The sequence below is a fragment of the Osmerus mordax genome (genome assembly GCF_038355195.1).
Source record: "Osmerus mordax isolate fOsmMor3 chromosome 3 unlocalized genomic scaffold, fOsmMor3.pri SUPER_3_unloc_6, whole genome shotgun sequence".
In the NCBI taxonomy this organism is placed as follows: Eukaryota; Metazoa; Chordata; class Actinopteri; order Osmeriformes; family Osmeridae; genus Osmerus; species Osmerus mordax.
The window spans coordinates 41795-63652 of record NW_027120328.1 but is presented as its reverse complement, the minus strand read 5'-3'; the positions used below and the strand labels follow the sequence as shown (position 1 = coordinate 63652).

At 42.5% G+C, this 21858-nt stretch overlaps 2 protein-coding genes across 2 annotated transcripts; one reads left to right on the top strand and one right to left on the bottom strand.

Annotated features, from left to right (window-relative positions):
• Positions 1-1221: 1221 nt before the first annotated feature.
• On the bottom strand, positions 1222-13014 carry LOC136938368 (ubiquitin carboxyl-terminal hydrolase 31-like). The gene is made up of 16 exons (XM_067231660.1): positions 12397-13014; positions 12142-12279; positions 11451-11545; positions 11255-11347; positions 10022-10157; positions 9545-9692; positions 9257-9437; positions 8985-9096; positions 8745-8839; positions 8149-8226; positions 7495-7624; positions 6928-7047; positions 6581-6806; positions 6332-6490; positions 6068-6220; positions 1222-5835 (listed from the first exon to the last, which is right to left on the bottom strand). Exons 1-16 carry the CDS (start codon positions 12925-12927, stop codon positions 4361-4363), a joined length of 3870 nt encoding a protein of 1289 aa, XP_067087761.1. The 5' UTR covers positions 12928-13014; the 3' UTR covers positions 1222-4360.
• A 3321-nt stretch (positions 13015-16335) lies between these two features.
• LOC136938370 (interleukin-21 receptor-like) lies at positions 16336-21646 on the top strand. Its single transcript, XM_067231662.1, has 8 exons — positions 16336-16407; positions 16507-16627; positions 16785-16975; positions 17216-17349; positions 17804-18005; positions 18100-18181; positions 18772-18853; positions 20615-21646. The coding sequence occupies exons 1-8, from the start codon at positions 16347-16349 to the stop codon at positions 21326-21328; spliced, it is 1587 nt and encodes a 528-aa protein (XP_067087763.1). The 5' UTR covers positions 16336-16346; the 3' UTR covers positions 21329-21646.
• Positions 21647-21858: the final 212 nt, after the last annotated feature.

Below are 21858 nucleotides of genomic sequence, written 5' to 3'. Positions count from 1 at the left end.
TTGTGGCATTTGACTACTCTATAGGGGGAAATCAGTGAGTGGAGCACTGGCCTTTAAATAAGAAATATGAGCATGAGGTATGTTCCTGAGGATGTGTTAGACTAAGCTTCCTGAGTGAATGTTTGTCTAATACTAGTGGGTTAGGATGAATAACAGAAAAAGCCAAATAATGGGTTGAAGTTAGCAAGTTTCAAAACTGGGATTACAAGCAAAGCCTTCCTGCACCCTACCCTAACCCACGATGAGGATTGGAACACCTGAAATTGTGACAATGCACAAATAACATTTATAAGCAAACACAACTCATAATGATATACATGTCGTTGAAATGAAATCTTCCCAATGAAAGCACACAACAATCCCTGTAGTGTCACTAATATATCTCGTTCGCTCCATTAATACCCTGGTTACCCTGCCGTGAGAAGCAAGCACCATTTTGAGATGTAAAAATCAAACATGCCGAACACTGACAACACACATCCTCCAGGCCGATACCTCTGTATTTCATGAAAAAACTCTGCAGTATTAATCTACGGTGGTAGTGAGCTGCTAAGGGCTTGTGCAGCACAGCTCATCTATCTGTATCTGCAGCAGGTAGAGACTGGGTCATTGATCTATCTTACACTCATCCAATACCAACTGAATCTATAATTGCAGGGGGAGGGAAGTAGATATTTGGCAGGAATATTACTTTTCTTGTGATCAAAAAAATACTTCTAAATGGGTCTCATGCAGGCAATGTAATAGATCTGTTGACAGTGTTGAGTAGGAGCAACAGCACAGCCTGTGACTCAATGAGTAGACAAGCTTTCATATGTGGCTCAAAACCAAGCTCAGTGAAACCCCTCTGGCAGCTTAATCTTACAGCTGCTTTGCTGCCATTTTTTCTTAGTTCAGAACAATGTCACTTGTCATGTTGCACTTGACACATACTGGAGTGGAAAGATTTTTTGATGCTTTCCAAGACAAATAATGGTTTTGGCACTATGATTAACACTTTCAATGGATTCACTTATATATCAAAAGGTTAAAACTCAATGTATGGCAGAACGACAAGCAATTGGCTACCAATTGCAAACTGAGTCAAAGGAGAGGAGCTCCCTCCAGTGGTTAATAGTTAATGGTACATGCATACGCCATACAGAGTACGGTGAGCTATTGTAAACATTGAGAACACAGCAGTTACGGACAAATAATTCAACGTCTTTTTATATTTTTTATACCTGTTTTAATTTTTTCATACATTTTTGTTCTTGCATTGGTAAACCAACAATGTTTATAAATGTTTGCTTCTTTCAAAGAAATGTATCATAAAAAAGAAATGGTAAAATATGATATATGAAAAGAAATATGCATATTGAAGGTGCTTGCACATCATTAATAAAACACACAAATAAATTAACATAAAAAGCTTTGACGTAGTCTCATTTTGCGCAATTATTTCATTTGCTCCTATTGAACAAGCTTCCAGAATGACATTGTTGAACAGATAGACATCCACACTGCCTGGTATTATGAGTTCCAGTCTAGAGTGAATCAAGGACTGAAAAATGAAGGGTGTTATACTCATCTATCACACTATTCAAGACTGATTTATCTCATACAAAGTCTAAGGACTAGTTATGAATATCTAGTTACATTTCCTGAATATATTAGATCTCTTTAATGCACTAATACAATAAATGACAAGTTGTTCTTCCTGATGGCACCAGTAAAGTTCTTAAAAGGAGGATTATACTCCAATTGATTACTATTAGTGACATTCATGACCTAGCTAGCTTTACATTTGTCTTTTGTTTCCAGTTGTAATAATTGTATAAATCAAACAAGACCAAAGTATAGGAATGACCTACGTATGTAAAACACACTATCTGAAATGTGAAAGGGGAGACAGTTGCATCCATAGTGTTTGTGTCCTTGCTGGTGATGGCAAGGGGGTATACAAGTCACTCTTTAACGAGTGACATTGCAGTTGAAGCACCTAGAACAAAAACGTCTGTAACACCAGGATAACCTATAAACAAATCAAACATGGAACAAGAAACGACAAAGACAGCTCCTTAGAAAGAAAATAATATATATATATATACACACGAAAAAAATGTTTAAGCATTGACATTCTAACATTAGCCATTTTAAAGTGATGATTACCCTCATTTTTTTTTGGAGTGCAAATAAAGCAATGGAAGTCGTGAGCTATGCTCCCTGTAACTGGCATTTGGAAAACAAAAAGCATAAATTGTTCTGTAGAGGACATAGCAACAGTCTCTTGCATAGTTTAAGACATGCATGCTTTTGTGTCATCATGCAATACTGCTTTCCATACGTCTCTCTATGGAATTCCACAGCTTGGCATCACAGTGGCATCTACTTCAAACAAAAAGGTGAAAAGAAGCTGCAGCTTTCATAATGGTACTATGAAGAGGAATATGCGCCATTTAACCTTTCAGGGCCAGAGAAAGGTTCTGCCTTGCAAGCATGGAACGGCAGAATTGTGTCAACTCAGCATTACGTGGTCACAGGGTTACTCAACTCCCCATTCACGGACGTTGACTTTAAAACAAAGATTTAACTCAGAGTACAAAACCTAGGAGCTTGAGTCTTGAGGTCTAACAGGACACAGCAGAAGGGCCATTTAGTGACACTCTGCTACAGCTAGATCCAAACCATTTCCATAGTTATAGCAATGACAGTTGCCAGTGGCAACAATTAAAAGTGACAGATTATTAAGAGTATTGCTAACCTCCCTAAAGCCTCTCAAACCAGAATTCCTGCTTTTGACCTAAATGTCATAATGAACGTATGACCAGTTTTGAATATGTAAGATAGAATGTAGCTACAGGCAGTGAAGTAGTCAGCAGTCTGGCTTTGGGTGGAAGCCAATTAATGCTACAACAGACAAGTGTTCCAATGATGTGTCTTAAGACAGAAATACTTATGAGCCTCTCTGCATTATTGCCCTAACAACACTGTCCTTCATTTCTATGGGTACTTATGTGCTTAGTTTGTTTACATTTTGTGCAGCTAAGAGAAATTGCAGTGTGCGCAGAAATATTTTGCATTTGAGATGTTTTTCATTAGTAAGCCAATTAAACTGTATAATAATAGCATTTTTGGGGGGCGACGGGGTATGCAGTGACACCCCAATCTGAAAAAAGAATGATCAAGCTGTCGGGTGGTAGAGGCATGAATTGATTTGAAGCCATCCCGAGAGTGACCTGAACCTGGAATAAACCTGGGACCTGTTGGATAGACATCTATCAAACTTGGCTGGGGAATCTGGTTCGACATTTGTGAGAAGCACATGCAATACATTCCCTCCACGAACCAACTCGGATGGGGTTGCAGTGACATGAACAAAGTATTGCACTTGCAGGCTTGGATCAATCCTAACTAGAAACGGGCAAATTCTGTGGCAGTTCAAGGCTATTGCAACTGAAAACAACTTTGAAAAGATAAGGTAGCACAACATCGGGGTGGCGATAAAAGTTGTAATTATGTTCACTCTTCTAGCCATCACTGTATCACAAAAAAAAAAAAAAAGATTCTGCAACGAGTTTTACCCTTAGATAGGCAACATAAGGAAATCCAAATGCTGATCTTGCCACCTGAAATTCTAAAAGTATGATATAAAGATTGTCACGTCATTGTCTTACAATCAACTAAAGGCAAAAAGCACAAATGTACATATTTCCAACTGAAGGAAGCCGTTGTGATTACCTCTATGGCAGCCTGTTATTTCAAAAAATGGCAGACATTATCGCCTCAGATGAGGTACCACAGCTTATGCAACTAAATGCTGCCAAGATGTTCAAAAGTGTTCACGAAAACTGTGGTCATACTTGGGAAACTCAGCATTTGAATGGCGTCAGTGCGGAGAACAACACTGCCCCACGGTACAGCACCATGTGTAGAGAAGGAGTCACTTCTTTCAGAACTCCTTCCAAAGATCAAAGATGAAGTTTGTAGTTTGTCACCCCAAGCTCATTGAACCAGATAAATTATAACGTTTGTATAAGCACTATAACACATTATATTACTTAAATCTTTTGACAGTTAGGGTACTTTATAGCTATGTAGTGGGAAAGAATGTTTAAAATATACAAAGTGCTCACTTAAAACATTCCTATTCAGTTTAGCATACAGTAGTGGACTTATACTTTGCCAAAGGCAAATGATTTGGTTCCATGATAGGACTGAAAGGCGCTTTTGATAAATTACATCTTGATTCTTAAAAGAAAATACAGGTATATACTTTATACTCTCTCTATATATAAATTCATATTTATATTTATGTATATCTTAGGCACATAAAATAACATAGCTGCATTACCTAAAAAATGAAACTACTGTTGATATATTATTGAGGCTTCTGTGTTGGGCGTGCAGAAGATTGCATGCTGGAAGATAGCTTTCTGGAAGATGCCATCCTTTCAAGAGGCTTTTTCCCATTAGTGGGAGATTTAAGACTTGTTTCAGAAGTGGAAGACTTGGATTTGCCTACAGGTAAAAGTGAGTGTCTGACAGAGGGCTTCGAGGACACCCTCCCCTCCGGAGCCAGCTCACCCAGATGAGGCTCAGTGCAGGCCTGGAGTGAGACGCTGTCTGCTGCCTCTCCGCCGTCGCCCCCATTGTTCAGAGTCTGGCTGCTCACCCTGGCTGTCCTCTCTGAGGACTTCTTGGACAGGATGGTGGCTTTCCCCAAATCGGCCGAGCGCCGGCTTTCTCTCTGCCGCAGGGCATTCTTGAAGAAGGACAGGCCCTTGTCTTCGGACTTGCTGCTACGACGCAGGTCTCTGGAGGACACGCTGGGCGAGCGAAGGCTGGTGATGGACGAGATGCTGCTGGAGCTCCTCAAGGGCCTCCTGTCGGGCCGGCTGCTGTCCCCGCTCCTGGGCAGGGGGGCCCGCGTGGCAGAGCCGCCCCGGGGCTTGTCGACCAGGGGGCTGTTGAGCCCAAATGAGTCCCTGCTGTAGCTCCTCTCCACCAGTCTCTTGCGGCTGCCGGAGGAGGAGGAGCAAGTCTCAGTGCTGCCGGAAGTCTTCTTCGCCGTGGGGGAGGGGGACGCGGAAGACTGAGGCGTTGAGGAGATGCGTTGTTTCCGCTGTGGGGTGCCGGCTGTACCTGCCTCTGGACCAGGGGAAGACTCTTTCTTTTTGGAAGGGGTCCCGGTAGGCGTCGCGTTGCTGGTCTTTGCATTGGCACTTTTGTCTTTAAAGTTGATCCCTCTGAGGCCCTTCCCCTGAGGGCTGGAAAACGATTGGGAGATGGAGGATTTGGGCGTCGCCGATGCACACTGGCGTTTCTTGGAGGATTTCTCTTGCTCGGCTTTGCCGGAGCTCTTTTTCGACCCGGTCGTTTCCGACTTGGAGGAGAATCCTCCGATGCTGCTCTTGCGTTTCTGCTCCTTGGTCACGGTGGCTTGCGTGTTTTGGTCCAGGGCTGTGATCTGGTTGTTGTTGTCCGCTGGCGTGGGGGCCCTGCAGTAGACCTCATCTAGGAACCTCTTCCCACCATCCAGATCGCCGCCGTTGCCCTCCATCATGGCCAGGGGCGCCCTGCTGCCAAAGTAACGCTCGTGCCTGCTGTAGCTACCGAAACAGGAGGTGGACACCTTGTCGTCGCAGGCCTCGCCGATCCTCTCCAGTGGGGGAGAGGAGCGGGAGTCCAGAGAGAAGCGGGATGGGGAGTTGGAGCGCATCTGGAGCTTGGCGGAGAGGGACCACGAGGGCTTCATCCCGTTCTCGGTGAAGGACAGCGGGCTGGCCACGGACGATCTGGAGGACAGGCTCTGGCGTTGAATGCTCCTCACGAAGGGGCGGGTTGAGAATCCTCCTGCCAAAGGAAGACACAGAGGGTCACGTCAAAACTCCGATAACAGGTTTGAGTATTCATGTCTTGACCGAGCACGGCATTGGTTCAGGGAAAGGCCAGACATGAATAGGGGAGAGACGGGGGGGGGGGGGGGAGAGAGGGAGAGAGAGAGGGAGAGAGAGAGAGAGAGAGAGACGGAGGACGACGAATGACGACAGGGCTGAATAAGGCAGGATAACCTCACGTCTCTCACCATCGTCTTCCATACGGTCCCCCATAAAGTCCCCTGACTCGGCCAGCGAGGCCAGAGAAGTGCGTCTGGAGGAGGCCCCTGACGCCAGGCTGGCAGGCCTGCTACCCGGCAGCCTGTTGATCCAGTGGTCACAAAGAGACGAGCTGGTGGAGCCTGAAACAGACAGACGCAACAGCCCTCACACAACATCCCTCCCAGACAGACATCTTTCAGGGAGAGCCGTTTCCTTAGTCCTGCGCAGTCCACAGTGTGTGTCCCCCTCACCAGCGACTGAGCTGTTGGCTGACCAGGAAGGGATGGTGGTCCTCCGCTGATAAAACAGGATGTAGGCCGTCTGCTGACAGACGTCATCATCCGCTACGGGCTGGACCTCACTGTCGTCAAAGCAGTACCACTGCCCGTCGATGGAATTCTTACAGTAAGCTGTCGGAGCAGAGAAAGGGAGGCTTTTTCAAGGCAAACCCAGGGCGGGAAAAACGGGACCCAACCCGTTCTGCTGTCAAGTCGCTTTACCTGTGTAGTGGCCGCCCTGCATGTTTCCGTGGTGGTTGCAGACAGCGTACAGGTCATACAGGTAGTCGTCCGGGTTGCGTCCCAGGCCGTAAGGTCGTCTCCACGGCGACCAGTGGGAAGGCAGGCTCCAGCTGCTCTGGCTTCTCTTGACCATGTGGGGCGCCATGTCCATCCCCAGCAACGGGAACCTCACCATGTTCTGCATCTTCACCCTCCGGTCTGCCTCCTGCAGACGAGAGCACACGGGTCAGCACGGAACGAGCCTTACCCGCTCGAGTCAAGAAGACAGGAGGGTCCAAGCAGGGGAAACATTCGAACAACACTGGCGCCGTTTCTGGGTGCAGTACCTGGCGGAACCTCTTGAGGTGCAGTATGAGCACATCCGGCAGGGTCCACAGGCTGAGCTTGATGCGGCCCTGCTGCAGCTGCTTGCAGTGGGGACAGCGCCAGGCATCGTCCGGGGCCAACTGGAACACACACACACACACACACAATCCAGGCAGCAGCATCAAGGAAAAGCTCCCGCAGCAATGCTTTTGAATCAGCATCACACGCGGGATGGAGGCCCCGGATTTCTCTCTTCTTCCTTCTCTCTCGCTCTCTCAGTACCCGCATTTCTGAGACCAGACTGGCTCAACGCAGCTCTGTGACTGGCCAACATAAGCCTGAGCTAATTACAGAGTACATTCACATTTTCGCTGGTCTCTCTCCAGAGTTCTAATAGTAGTAATGCCATGCTTCTCTTTTTCCGGAGACAGCATTAGGAATATAATTTCCAGCCATCTCCGAAAGTGACAGTCCATTTGCTATCCAGAACAGTAGACAAGCCAGTGGGTGGGGAAAGAGCAAACTGTCGCTTTCAACCTCAGCCCAATCACGTTGAGCTAAGCGTCTCAACGTTACAGTGGCGTTACCTGTTCCTCTTTGGTGTACAGCTGGAAGCACTGGGCGAGAGTGCAGGCCTGGGGCTGGTGATGCTGCTCCCTGTGCAGATATACACTCTCTGCATCAGGGATGTACTCCTCTTCAGTGTGGCCAAACAGACTGCAGACAAAAGGGATCACAGTCAAGACTTCCACAGGAGAGAAAAAAAACGACAGTCCTGTCATGTGAGGTCCCGTTTTTTAGCATTGTAGAATCAGTCTTATGTATACATTTTAAAAACCTGTGTGTGAATTTAGAGAAAGAGCCGTTTGGTTAGATGTCAACTGTAAGGTTGGCAGGAGGCAGATTCTGAAGTTGGCATGTTGGGCCTTTTGATAAACTCCTTTTTCCAAACGAAAATTTAAACATGCAGATGATTGACACCCTGAGCCATTCTCTCTTCCTAGCTGCAATCTTTTTGCCGATGTCGTATCATAAGAACGCAGACCAACTCCTTGAGGTATAAACAAAAACAAACATGAAAGGGCTCTTCTTTACCCTGTTCTTATTCTGCTGAGTGTGAACTGTTTCTGTGCATCTGCCATGGTTATGAATCTCCCAGCAGATCTTACTGCACTCTAGACACACACGGTTCATCAAACAGAGACAAAAAGCACAAACAATCCTCCTTCAGCTACACTCACTAGTCCTTGGTCTCCTTGTCCCACTCCACCACTATCTTGACATGTGGAGGTCCGCCCTGTCCGCAGGACTTGTATGCTCTGCAGATTAGGTTAGGAGAGACAAATCCAGTTTTACTATTTTTCTGATTAAAAAACAAAAAACAAACATTGACCACTATTAACTAACATATCATACAACAATTGAATGGACTTTTGGTACTCGATGGGGGTTTTCAAATTCTTATTGCGATGCAAAACATCGTATGCTGCTGTGTTAAGTGATATTTCACATGGGAAGGCGGCACATGTTATTCTCTACTCCGAGACAAATAGGTTCAACAGCTAGGGCATGAACCAAACACGCTGAGCAGGAAACCGAGGGGGGAAAAAATACAAAAAAGCATGTTGTAGCATGCTGCTGAACAACGTGAATAGGAATGCACCCATCTCACAGGGCATGCGTGTGTGTGGCTTGAGGACTAGGATCGGTTGAGCGTAAACAACCTGCAACGGGAGGGCGCCTTGCATGAAATGTGATAAGGGAAATCAATGAACTGTATAGAATAGCAGACTGTCGGGGCTGGAGGGAAATCTAAAAAGCAAGCGAGAGGGCTGACCTTTCCACTGTGGGGTGGCACAGGGGCTGCTCGTCTTGGGGTAGAAGATAGGTGATCCCGACAACACCAACCACCCGAAGGCTGAACGGCCCCACCTACAGACAGACAATCATTTGTCACTCAACAGTTTGCGTCCCACCACTTGACTGCAGGTGGTCCCATGAGCACATGTTGAGAAGCAGAATGGCATTCTTATTTCCAATGAAGACAATGAAATTGTCATTTGGACTGGTGGCCAACCTGAATGTAAACTCCTGGCCTTAGCAGGTGACGCATTTTCTCCAGGATCTCCTTCTGTAGTGCATCCCAAGTCACAGTACGTTCCATGTACAGTACAAACGGTAGACCAAACCTTGAGAGAGCGCACAAATTAGTCCTCCGAATATATCATGAGATACCATTTCAGCAAAGCTTTACACGCCAAGTCTGCTTTTAGAGTTTGAATCCATGAAGCCTATTAGATAGCCACTGATGCTGCTGTGCACAATAACTATAAAACTGTTCTGTGGTACCTTCTCCCTTGCTGGCCAGAGCAGGCTCGGTTGCAGACCAGCAGGATCATCTTCTCTACTCCCATGTTCTTATTGGGCGAAGCCGAAACAGGAGTCACCGCCCCCTGCATGAAGGATGAAGTCCTACTGCTCTCAGTCCCATACTTCAAGTTGTTCTGATTCAGGTTTGCAAGAAGACTCCCTAGAGGACCACAACGTTAGGGATGGGTCACCATGGGATACCTTTATGAAGACGATTGAAGAGCTTCAAAAAGAACGTCAGAGCAGTATATCGGGCGAGAGCGATACCTCTTTTAGTTCGAAGGTTCTCCAATCGAAAGGTCTCGGGCGTCTCAAAGGCAAAGATGGAGTCGCTCTCTTGAATGACGTTGAGGTCGTCCTCGTCGTCGCAGAAGGAACGATGGAACCCGTCGTAGTACATTTCCGTCAGGACAAACTGCGTACATGGATGGGAGGACAGGGATTTTTTCTTACATATTTTGCATTATGTCAAATCATAGGAACACATCATTTCCTTGTTTCCCCCTTCATCCCCCATACACTCATTCATTCCAACCGCGTCCTTGCAAAAACATTTAGATAACTGAAAAATGACTGGTTATACGACAATGCTCTTACAAAGTGATACTGTTACTGTGCCTCTGTGATTATAGGACTCTTCTGGAGAACTGCTGCAAATCCTGTGTGTGTGTGTGTGCGTGCGTGCGTGCGTGCGCGCAACGCTAGTATGACGGAGCAGAGGTTGGAGGGAGGAGAAAAGGTTACCTGGTCCGTGGGGATCTTGGTCTCACGTGACACTGCCTCTCGGAGCCGGAACACAGAGCTGTTCAGTGGCACGGCCACTCCGATCCGCATGCAATGGGAGTACTTTCCCTGGTACACCACTATCACATACAGAGGCCTGAGAAGGTGATGGAAACCGCAAATGCAACATTTAGTTTATCACCCAAAACTGAACTTTTCCAATAACGGGTAGCGGGTACCCACACATCCTGGAAGAGGACAAAACACCATGAGACCCGATTAAAAAACGTTGAATCTATAGTATGGATAATCCAATTCTATTTTCAAAAAACGGTATTTCCTCTCATGGTGTTGCTGCGTCCCTGCTATTATGTGGGTTTTGTCTCTATATTCAGGATTCCTCTGGGGAAAAAGTGGATTACTGCCTTAGCTGACAGGACTAAAAGCTTAGCCAGGAGTGCTGAGAAATGTGGCTCTCAGCAGTTCCATGTTCCACGAATTAGAGAACCCCCTGCATTAAAAGTGAGCTTTCCTTTCTAGACATTGACAGTGAGATCTGTTGTCACGTGAATTCAGCTAGGTTTGCATGGCTTAATTTAGGCCTGACCCTCACAAAACTACATGTCTATATGATCATTTTTCCAACAATGCTTTTTAGCTTAACAGAAAATCTTTTTATGTGAAGTGGTCAACACATGCTTCTCAAATAAGTAATAACTGATTAAGAAAGCTTGACTAAAAGGACTTTGAATCCTCAAAGAGAGAGAACTAAAAGCCAGGCAGAGCACATTATTATGTCATTAATCAGACATGTTGGAGGACTGATTTGACAGAAATTGTCACTGCACATCTCTTAATTTCCCCTCACCATTCCCTTCCTTAATTATGCATGGACAGTAATGAATTTAGAAGATTGAAAATAATCTGCATTGAACAAGGAGCTCTCTCCCTGATCTGACAGCGTAGCCAAGCTTTTAAAAATAGCCTCACTATCATGGGGGTCAGAAAAGACGCTCACAAGCATGTCTCCATAGTTTGAGGCCAAAAACCAAAAGTCACTAGTTTCCCTTAAATCCTATGGAACATAAAAAACAATGGCCTGATCTGTTGAGAAAATGTACGGTTATCTAAATAATGAATATATACTGTACATGAACATGAAATGAATAATAATGGATATCCAGAATAGTCCCACTGTTTGTCTGAACCAGCGGGCCCCCTGGCTGCAGGACAGAGGACGGGTGCACTACTCACCGTGTGTGAGGTAAGGGGATGGGCAGAGAGATGCAGAGGAACGGGTCAAAGGTGTTGCTCTGTTTTTGGCACTGTGGGCAAGTAAGTGAGGACCTGTTGGCAAAAGATCCAAGTCAAACATCGGGTGCGGGACAGGTACGTGTCTGCTGCGGCGAAGAACGAAACCCCTTGGGGGGACGGGACAGCTTGAGCCTACCTGTACTGAGCCTGAAATAGTTCCTGAACAAATGAACCAGCAGACAGGGGAGGAGAAGGACCCTCAAGGCCTCCGTCATCCTCTTCAATTGGTGGCTGAATAGAAAACAATTACAATGATTTTGTTGAAAAGCACTATAAAATGTAATGGCTTGAGTGTAAAACATTTTGCAGTCATATACGATTTTGACAACGACTGGCAATGAGAAGGGAAAGCAAGGTTCAGGGGTCATGTATAGAGAACCAGTAAACAATGCTTTAAATTCTGATCAAACGGATTTCTACACTCACATTTTACATTACCATTAAAACAGTCTTAATGGCTATTGCCAAAACTAAATCACAGCCAATTGGATCGACCTCAAATAATTCAACAACAAATGACGTAACCACATATCTGTTCACACAGCCCCAGTTGAGTACTTCGGGGGAGGCTCTTAACCCAAACCTGTTTTGCATGTCAAGTCATGTCAGTTAAAAATTGGTTTGGTCAGTAAATCAGCCCGTCATTTGGATTTATATCTGCTGCTGGGGACATTTTAATGAGTGTCCCACTACTGTAATATGCTGCTGACACACCTTAGAAACGGTTTAGAGCTCATCTGCACAGTCAAAGTCACACAAACTCTACTGCACTAACCTAGACACCAGCAAAGTCATGCAATTCACGGCTGTTCAATTGTAGAATGTACCTTTATTGATGGCCTGTTGTTGGGGTGTACAATGCAGTTTAGGTCCTCATGTACCCTGTCCAGGAGCCAGAGCAGAAACTCCTGTGCATCATGCTGAGCATTCCCTTTGTATTGCAAGGCGTTTTTTGACACAGCATTCTTTAACAAAGAACACAACGCTCAGATCAGTCTGTTCAAAACATCTGTACATGAAATGTAAAGTGTGGCAATTTCAAACTTCAACTTGGACCACATGCACATAGGTTAAACACCTACTTTAAACTCTCGGCTGTGTTGTGGAGTGTACTCAAAAGTCCACAAAGCCCGGACCAGGCCAGACAGCTGCTCTGTAACCTCTCCTCTGAGCTGCGGAGCTTTCCTCTGCAAAAGCACACCATTGGTCTTCGGTTTCTCTTCATCGATTCCCTCACCCTTGTACTGTTCCAGTGCCAAAAACTCAGCAAAGAGCTCAGTGTTACTCAAGCACTGAAGAATTGCATTCATGAAGCAGGTGTTTCCATGGTTTTTGAGACCTGACACTCCAGGAACCTTCTCTCCAAAAAGGAAGCCGCTACAGTCCGTGTCATCCAAAGGCTGGGCATCCTTACCTCCTGTCTTAAATGATATGAACCCACCATCGTCTTTGTCACCCTCAGTTGAATGCACCTCCGATCCAAAATGGGACAATGTTGACAAGGTCCTTAAGACTCTGCTCATAAAACTACCGACAGAGCGTACAGAACTCCGCCGGAATAGCTTCTTGCTAAAACCAGACTTTTTTTCCTTGGTTGTGGCTTTGCTAGACATGGTTTCTTAAATGTAAGCGATCCCTTCAGAACCGAATTACCAATGTTATGGTCGTTGCTAGCTCAATCAAGCTTAGATAAACGTAACTGAATTACTTTCTAGTGCTGGTTAAGTTAGCTGGCTATACCTGCTAACCTATGAAGCCAGCACAGAACTGCTTGATTGCAATGATAACACATTTCACACCCAAGCAATGCGAATTGAACTACATCAACATGGCTTTAGCATACCGTACAACTGCTTTGCCCCTCAGCTAGCCCAGCCAGCACTACTAGAGCTAGATACTACTGTAGTTGTCCAGTAAAGTATTTGCTGTAATTAACACGGCGCAATAGATAAGGAAAATTAGAAATTAATAGAAATAATCAGCGGAAGCATGCTACTAGCCGAGATAGTAGCAAGATAGCTAGCTAGCTATCTTTTTAACGACTTTACTGGTAGCCAACAAAACTCAGCATAAATCATTCTGCTAACGTTAGCTCTAGCTAGATACCTCAATATATAACGTTAGATACTGCAGCACTGAACCGAGCTTTAGACTTGCTAACGTTACCTACTAGTATGTTTGCTAGATAACGTTACTACTACAGTGTAGCTGTTGGTACTACTAGCTAGGCTATCCGGCTCCATTACCAAGTTAGCTAGCTAGTAGTAGCTGTCAAGATAGCTAAACGACTAGGTCAAATTGTTAGCTAACAAAACAATTATCTAGCTACCGTTAGCTAGCAAGCTATACGTGGCTGGAAGCCGAACAAAACTATAGCTACTTGTTTCACATGGTTTACTTAACTGGATTAAATGTCTTACCTAATGTAGCTAGATTAAGACTAAACTAGGTAGCTAACTAAGAGTGGCAGCTGCCAAACAAACTAGAATTCTAGCCTCCATTGTATTGGGTTACCTTGTTAGGGATAGTGAATAGCTAGTAGTAACGCCTCCCGGCGGTGGCAGTGTCGAATTTAATTTGGCAAAAACACGACCCAATGCCAGAGATGTACCTTGCTAGGCTAGTATAAGAGGATGCAAGGCAGTTCGAGGCCCCCGTTGCTTGCCTGAGCCCGGCTGACTTTTTCAGGGCTTTCAAGTCTCAAGCATTCGCAGTGAGACTCACGCATTTCAGCCATTTCTCACGCAACACCTTGTATTTCTCACGCATTTCAACATTTCTCACGATGAGACATAACTTGTTCCGCTATATACAATTAATGGACGAGGCGCAGACATACTGAGATGATGATAGTTGTCTCGAGTAAAAAAACAATCAGAATCAATTTAAGATGTGTCTGTCTACTCTTGGTGTTCCCGTCACTCAAAACAGATAAAGATAGGGCAACCAAGGACACTGCAATTTTAGAGGATTCGGCTATAGTATTACTGTCATGAATAAGGATTGTTATGAGGGCCACTATTAGTGTCTTCAATTCATTTTAGCCTTTTCCTACCACAGTCCAATTCATCCATATTCTGTCTTTAAAAAAATGGTTTCCCTGTGTTCTGGGATGGCTTTGATGAAGAAAGTGTTTGTTCCATCTCTTCATTAACGGAGTGATTAAGTGCACTCTGCATTCTGCAGTTTGGGAGAGAAAACCAGACCTCTGACAATAAATGTCAACTGGAACACCAGTCTTAGGTCTCAAGCATGTCTCTCTCTGCTCTGAAAGCCGGAGGACCATCTATTATAGGGCACAAGAAAATAAACACAGATAGTGACAGTCAGGCAGTAATGGTGTTACAACAGTCACAGAGAAAGAGATTCACAGCTCACAGCCCATGACCACTCTCAGGGCAGAGAGAGATTGAGGTGGAGCTCTCCCCGTAGTCATCACAAGGAATGTTTACCCAGTACTTTCTCCTCACCCTGGATATCTATTCAGCCTTATAAATATCCACAATTAACTCTTATCAATAGTACACGGACATGAGACCATACTAACTAGTATCCAAAGACTAGTTCTATTAGTGAATAACATAAGTACACAGGAAATTCCACAGCTTCATATGTTGTTTCCTGTTGACTGCACAATGCTTTACACAGTGGTCAGATATGTCTATTTACTGTACTTCATGATGAATCATATTGCATTTCAGATAACTATTTGACACACATGTTAGTTAGGTATGTAGGATTGGCATAATACAAAATAGTTTAACAGCAGTGTAGTATTTGCAGAATTAACAAGAAGACATAATAAACACGAGGCACCAATAGAATCCTTTTGAGTGACAAAGAAACAGTGTTTACTCAAATTAATAAACCAATAACCTTTTACCAAAAGAAGTTGGGGTGATTTCAATAAGATACAACACATTCTTGCCCTGTAGGTGTTAGGAACAAATTGACTCATTTAGTTCAAGATTTGCTTGTCAAAAAATTCCCACAGCCAACTGCTAGCACTTTGTCTGTACACGTGTAGGTGTAAGATGATTGTCTGACTAGACTGATTATGTATGTGTATTAGTAATCATAGGGGTGCCAGACACTGTTTAGAGTATCTGAAAATGTGTGAAGACAAAAGTAGTTATATAGGTTTACTTTTATTAGTTTGGAAGAATTGAAACAACACAATCTCTATTTTATATAATTAAATACTGTATTCATGCAACATAATCTCAAAGCAAAATATAATATTTCATATTACATAACTTGATTTTGTGTTGCCTTATGAGATGGCTTTAGATAAGTGTCATTTTTCAAAATAACTATACTAGTCATTGTTGTTTGTCAGCAGCTGTAAGTTAGATGGGTTGTATTGTAAGAAACAGCATGATCTGTGGGAGGGACTGTGTAAATGGCTTATATGGGTTTAGCCTCGAAACCACTTCCTTGCAATGACATGGCGGATGATGACGCTCTAAATTCATACATCATGGTAATGTCCCCCAAAGTATCAGAGATATGGGTGAGTTTATCAATTTCATGAAATCAGAGACGATGGTTTGAAGAATCCTCATTCAAAAAAAGTAAGATTTTGCCAGTTCTACAGTGAGTTATGAGTTTGTGAGTTTGTAAAATAAGTACAATATCTTATTTCTGAAGATACATTTTGTTTAATCACTTTTAATGATGTTGTGACCTTTTATCAGAAATACTTTTCTAGTGAATTAATCAATTCTTCAAATGTTTAAAAGTAATATTGATTAAACAATGGTAATGAGGTTTGAAAAAACTGTTGTTGAACTAGTTCCTCATGGAAGGTCATGGAATCCTATAGATACATTTTTTAAATCTATTGTAATGTTGCTTTGTGTCCATAGTATTTCATCAAATATGTCCCTCTTATAGTATGTAGAGTTGCTAAAGGTAATATGTTAAACACTGTACAGTATTTTATAACAATCTATAAACCATGTATTTTAATTTTAAGGTTGCAGGTACCTTGTACTGAGTTACATTAAGCAGAACAAACATATGTTTCCCAATGGCAATTAAACTACTAGCTATTCATTTGTTGTGGATCCTATCCTGCTTAATTCAAGATGGTAAGAGGACATATTTAAATCCAATATATATATTTCTAGGAAGTCACCTGTTTAACTATTTACTGTAACACTGTCCAAACTTTGTGCTTGTTTTTGCAGCGGAAAGCATCTGTCTTATAAACTGCTGTACAAACATGAACGACTCGTTGAACTGCTCCTGGTCTGGCATAATCTTCAATGAGATGTCACCATCTCCATTGACCCTTGAAGTTGAGTGCAGGTACCTGACATTTATGATTGTTGCCATGCTCATTACAAGCTAATCGCTTCACTCTATTAACGATTCTCAATTCTAATCTAATTGAATGAATCCCCATTTCATGTCTATGTAGAAACAATTAGTATGAATTGTTAATCATAACTCTTGTCTCATACAGGGATTTTGAAGGGGAAATCAATGGCAGCTGTGAAATTATATCCTCGCAAGGCTGGTGCTTAATACGACCAAAGGATTTCTATCTATATGCATCCCTTGGAACAAACTGCGTTTCAAAAATAAAATATTCAGAGAAGCTAAATGTAATGCACGCTTGTACAAATGATTCATTTTGGAATCTGGCGGATATGGGTGAGTGAAATGTAAAAATAGTTGGTACTTTCCGTTATGTTGTTTAAGATGAAAAAATAGTATCAATATGATTATTTCTTCTCAGTAGTAATACAACTTTCTTCACTTTTGATGTTTCCCTTTTTAATCTGCCATTAACAGTTACACATTTTTAATCTGGGATTTGGTAGTTTATTTGAATTATTTTATTGAACTTTCCCACATAACCCTCAATAATCAATCATTAATTCTGCCCCATAGTGAAACCCCAGCAGCCATTTAATGTGCATGCAACAGAGACCAAAGAAAGCTACAATATCACTTGGGAGACAGATGATCACTTTGAAAACTTAATGTACAGAGTACGAATTAGGACAAAAGATGACCCCCTAAAGGTAAACATTGTTTAATGTCTGAAACCTTAACGAATGATTGTTACTGGAATCACCCCTTGGTCTAAATGTTGGCAAATGTTCTGGAGGGCCACTTAGGCCGGGTTTACACCTTTATAGATATTGAATTGTTTCCACTGCACTCAGGCCAGCCATTAGTAATTGTGGAAAGGAGGACAACTTTTTCCCAACTGGGCCCCTCATCCACAGGGGTGGGGGGTGGAGGAGAGGGTGCGAGTTAACTTATCAATGGGAGGGAGGGCGAGGGGATGCAACTTTACTTAGCATGGGCCTTACCGGGTCCTGGGCCTGGGAACCTCTGTACCCTTGGACCCTCCCTGATGACAGGCCTGACTGCACTACAACTGAACAAAAAAATATACAACATTTATATTTCCATTGGAACAGCATGTAGTTTTTAATGCCTGCATGTTGTGTTAATTATTCATCCTGACAGGATCCCATACACTATACTGTAAGCGAGGACCAGAAGTACTTAACTATAAACTACATACAGTTGCAACAACAGGCTGAATGCATGGTGGATGTACAGGCTAAAGTTGGACCTAATGATATTTACAAAGGCCCCTGGAGTGAATGGAGTTCTACCACAGAACTGGATAAACATACACGCGCAGTATACAGTATTGACATGAAAAGTAAATACACATTTTAAGATAATCAGTTTGATAATAACAGAAGTTTAGTTTATCCTCATTGTTGTAACATTAATACCGTTTCCATATTTTTTAGGAGATGATATATTATGGTGGAGCCTGATGCTATCATTTGTGTTTGTCCTTGGTGTCCTTAGCCTAATTTACTGCAGAAAACCGTAAGTATTTAGTTTTTTACCTTGGTTAAATATACTTTCAATAGACTGGCTGGGCTATACAACTGACTACACAAAATATTCTGTTAGGGTCAAGCTAATAGCTCGTTAGAAGAAGTGTCCCAGCTTTTGTCAGATGTTTTTTAATAGAGGTTATTATTATTATGTTCATTTTTGGGCTCATGTCTATCCATACCAGTAAATGATATGATCTACTGCTGCGTTTTTACAGAATGTGTTAGTAGATACTTTCCTGGCATCTCCTCCCACGTTAACAAAAACCCCACAGATGCTTTACTGTGCATGCAAAAGTGCATGTCAGTCAAAGGGCAAGCTGACACAGGAAGTTGAAAAGCACTGCAAAAGCGAGATACACTATTGATGCAAATATGCTTAAAGTACAAAGTGTTCAGATAGTATAGCTGGAACAGAATCAAATAAATATAGCTTCATAAAGCTTCTTAAATATTCTTTGTTTAATAAAATGATTAAATACATGTACGTAAATAATGACAATACTAATAGCAATGTCACTTTAGTGCACACTTTCTTGTTTGAAACAACATGACGTTTTCTTTTCTTCTTTTTTACAGGTCTTGGTTTACAATGAAATACATCCCAAAGCCAGATGCATTTTTCCAGCCACTCTACCATACATATGATGGGGATTTCAAGGTAAGTCAAAACAGAAATATGTAAAACAGAAACAACCATGGCAGTGTAAGTCCCAGCGATTAAGATGAGAACTGCGTGAAATCTTTCAGTTTTGCAGGTGCTTAAACAAGTGTTTTTCAACACAAACAGGCTGTAGGCGGATCATTAAATGACAAGCATACATTACTAGTGCAGTTGACCCCCTTGATGGAAAATACCATGAAATGAAACAAACACTTTCCTGTTTCCAGTTTAAATATAGCCCACGAGGGGTTTCCATCCGAAAGTCTTGACAAAAATACATCAAGACTTTGAACCTGTTTTTATCTCAGCTAAAAGTAAACTTGTTGTTAGCTTAGCACAATTACTGGAGGGTGGGAGTAATCACTAACTCTTATCAAAAGCAGCAGAAATAAAAATACAGAACTGATCCCTTCGGCACCCCCCCCTTTTTTTCTTTAAAAGTCTTTGTGTGTGCATGCTCACAATACGTAACTATTTGCTCAAATAACCTTCTTAACTTCTATGAATATCTTCATATAATCACTTAAAAATATTTTTAGTATGAGGTTCGCAGTTCTCTAGATGCTTGTCAATACAGGACACCAAAGCTTTGAGCTTCATCCACCCAAAAACTGGAACTTTGTCCATCCACAGATATACAGTACCTGTCTGCAGAGCACCAACACTTTTTTCTCTTTTTTTCTCTTTGGAACTTTTGGGCCAATGCTGCAAAGCTCTTATGTTCAGCTTTGTCCCACAAACACACATGAGTAATTGTTCCTTTTATTTGCATCTGTTGTAATGGTATCAAGTCAGTTGTCCAGCCCAGCCAGTTTATTAAATGTTTGTTATGAAGCCATGAGTTAATCAAAAGTATATATTACAAGCTGCGAGACCTGGAGGCAGAGCTGCTATAGCTGCCCTTAACCTAGCAATATATTCCAACCCCAAACTGTAAACAAAATAGGGGAGAAATGCATCCATTGGATTCCTTTCTTTGTGGACAGTCGTTTCTGTCAAATCATTCAAAACATTTTAAAACAAGAAAACAAACTAACTACGAACCAGAATCTATGTCTGTGTGTGTGTCTATCAGTCTGTGACTCAATTATCTCAAGAACTGGTCATTGTATGAAGTTGAAATGAGACAGATGTATGGCTCAGGGCTCAAGGACATTCAGTGTAGCACAACACCAGTGATTTAAAATCACCATGCCACGCCATGTTTATATGCAATTACACAAATATCCAGCAGAGAGAGCTGAAGTTCACAGCCAAACGTAGCCAAAGCCTGAGAACTAGAAAATATCTTTGTCACTCAAAGAAAGAGTTGCACCTAACAAACAGCACATAGTTTAATACATCAAATCATATTTTATTGCTCAGTCTGTTGCTTGTTTGTTGAAAGTGTGATAACAGGAACATTTTGTTTTCATGGGCATGAAGGAATTCATGTAATCGTTTTAAGGGGATTCACATATTAATGAAAATCTGTGATGGACTTCAGCGGAAGCTCTATTTCATCGGATGTGGCATTGACTTGAAAAAATGTTCCGTGCATATTTGTGGGCCTTATCTTGCTCAACTGGTGTCAGTGCTCAGGGTTGCGCAATAGGATATCCTCCATCGAAGGCACAGTGTTTGATGCACAGTTTTAATACGAAGCACATACAAAATTATAATGATGTACTTGTTCATTACAGCTTGCTAACAATGTCTCTTAGACATCGTAGACCTTACTGCACCCATATGAGTTATCATTCATTCTGTTTGTCGCAGAAATGGGTCCGACCGATCTTCAGTGAGTCTGACCACTTGATGATGAACACACCTGTTCAAGAGATGCCCGTGAAGCAGTTGGAAGTCATCATGCTGACCTGTGGGAGCATAAAAGAGAGAAGCAGTGAGGACAACCAGGGAAACGGTAGACACGGTATCGTCTCCCTACTCAGCCTGGCACCCCACAGTTCCTCGTTACTCTACTTCAGTGGGGCAAGCGGGCATAGCACTGGTCACTCAGCTGGCCACATCTCTATCCATACTGTGACCACATCTGGGGAGGAGGAGGCCACATTAGGAGGCAGCACAAATAGTTTGGGCAGCAAGTTTAAAACTTCAATGGATTGCAATATGGATAACGAAGAAAGGTTATCTGTACAGAAAGGAAGACGATCATCGATTTGTTCATCAGCTGTTGAGTGGCAGCCACAAGCCCAACACATAGAACCTGAGCAAATTTCACTGGACTCCTTCTGCTCAAATGAACCGTCGGATGATGGCTATCCCAGGGTGGACTTGGACACCATTGATAGTGGCTTTATGGAGTCAGACTGCGGCCCCCCAATTAATTCAGACTTTGATAATGTGGAGCAAATGAACTCCTCTTTACTGAGTGGAGCAGAAAGCTCAAACTATGTCAAGCAATGGATGATTTGCAACACCGTGGAGGGAAATCCTGACAACCCACAGAAGCACAGTACATCCACCCCTTAAGCCCCTCTGAACTGTAAAGAAAAAAACTATCCAAAATATTGAAGACTATTGTTTTGCATATAATTGTTTTATTGACTTCGTAACTGCTTGTGTGAACTAAATAATGTTTTTCTATTGTTATTAATCTTTCGTCAAATAGTTTAACATTATTTATAGTGCAACGTTTGGTATATTAGGATATTGTAGTGTTTTGTATCTGATACAGAGATTTAAAAAAAAATACATTAAAGAATTGTGTTGATGTTGAGTTCTTAGCATGTTATTATGCATTAATGTTTGATAGGGACATGTGTGTGCATATTCCAATTGTTTTACACAAATTCAACATACATTTATCAAATTCAGCTTTACAAATGAAAAGATGTGTGTTGGTGAGTTTGTGACAATAAAAGTACCTATTATATATGTTTATCTAGACATTATCACGCAAACAATTCCAGTTTCACTATTATCACTAAACTGCTTGCCACATGCCGTGCATGGTTAAAAACAATACGATACAATCTTAAATGTGATCATATGACCATACT

What these genes read in the sequence shown, in the direction of transcription:
- LOC136938368 (XM_067231660.1), bottom strand. Translation starts at nt 12,927, where the DNA reads ATGTCTAGCAAAGCCACAACCAAGGAAAAAAAGTCTGGTTTTAGCAAG. An exon ending in GCAGGGCGGCCACTACACAG is followed by an intron (nt 6,491 to 6,580) that starts GTAAAGCGACTT and finishes CTGCTCCGACAG; the next exon opens with CTTACTGTAAGAATTCCATC. An exon ending in AGCCAACAGCTCAGTCGCTG is followed by an intron (nt 6,221 to 6,331) that starts GTGAGGGGGACA and finishes TGTCTGTTTCAG; the next exon opens with GCTCCACCAGCTCGTCTCTT.
- LOC136938370 (XM_067231662.1), top strand. Translation starts at nt 16,347, where the DNA reads ATGGCAATTAAACTACTAGCTATTCATTTGTTGTGGATCCTATCCTGC. An exon ending in ATCCTGCTTAATTCAAGATG is followed by an intron (nt 16,408 to 16,506) that starts GTAAGAGGACAT and finishes TTGTTTTTGCAG; the next exon opens with CGGAAAGCATCTGTCTTATA. An exon ending in TTGGAATCTGGCGGATATGG is followed by an intron (nt 16,976 to 17,215) that starts GTGAGTGAAATG and finishes TCTGCCCCATAG; the next exon opens with TGAAACCCCAGCAGCCATTT.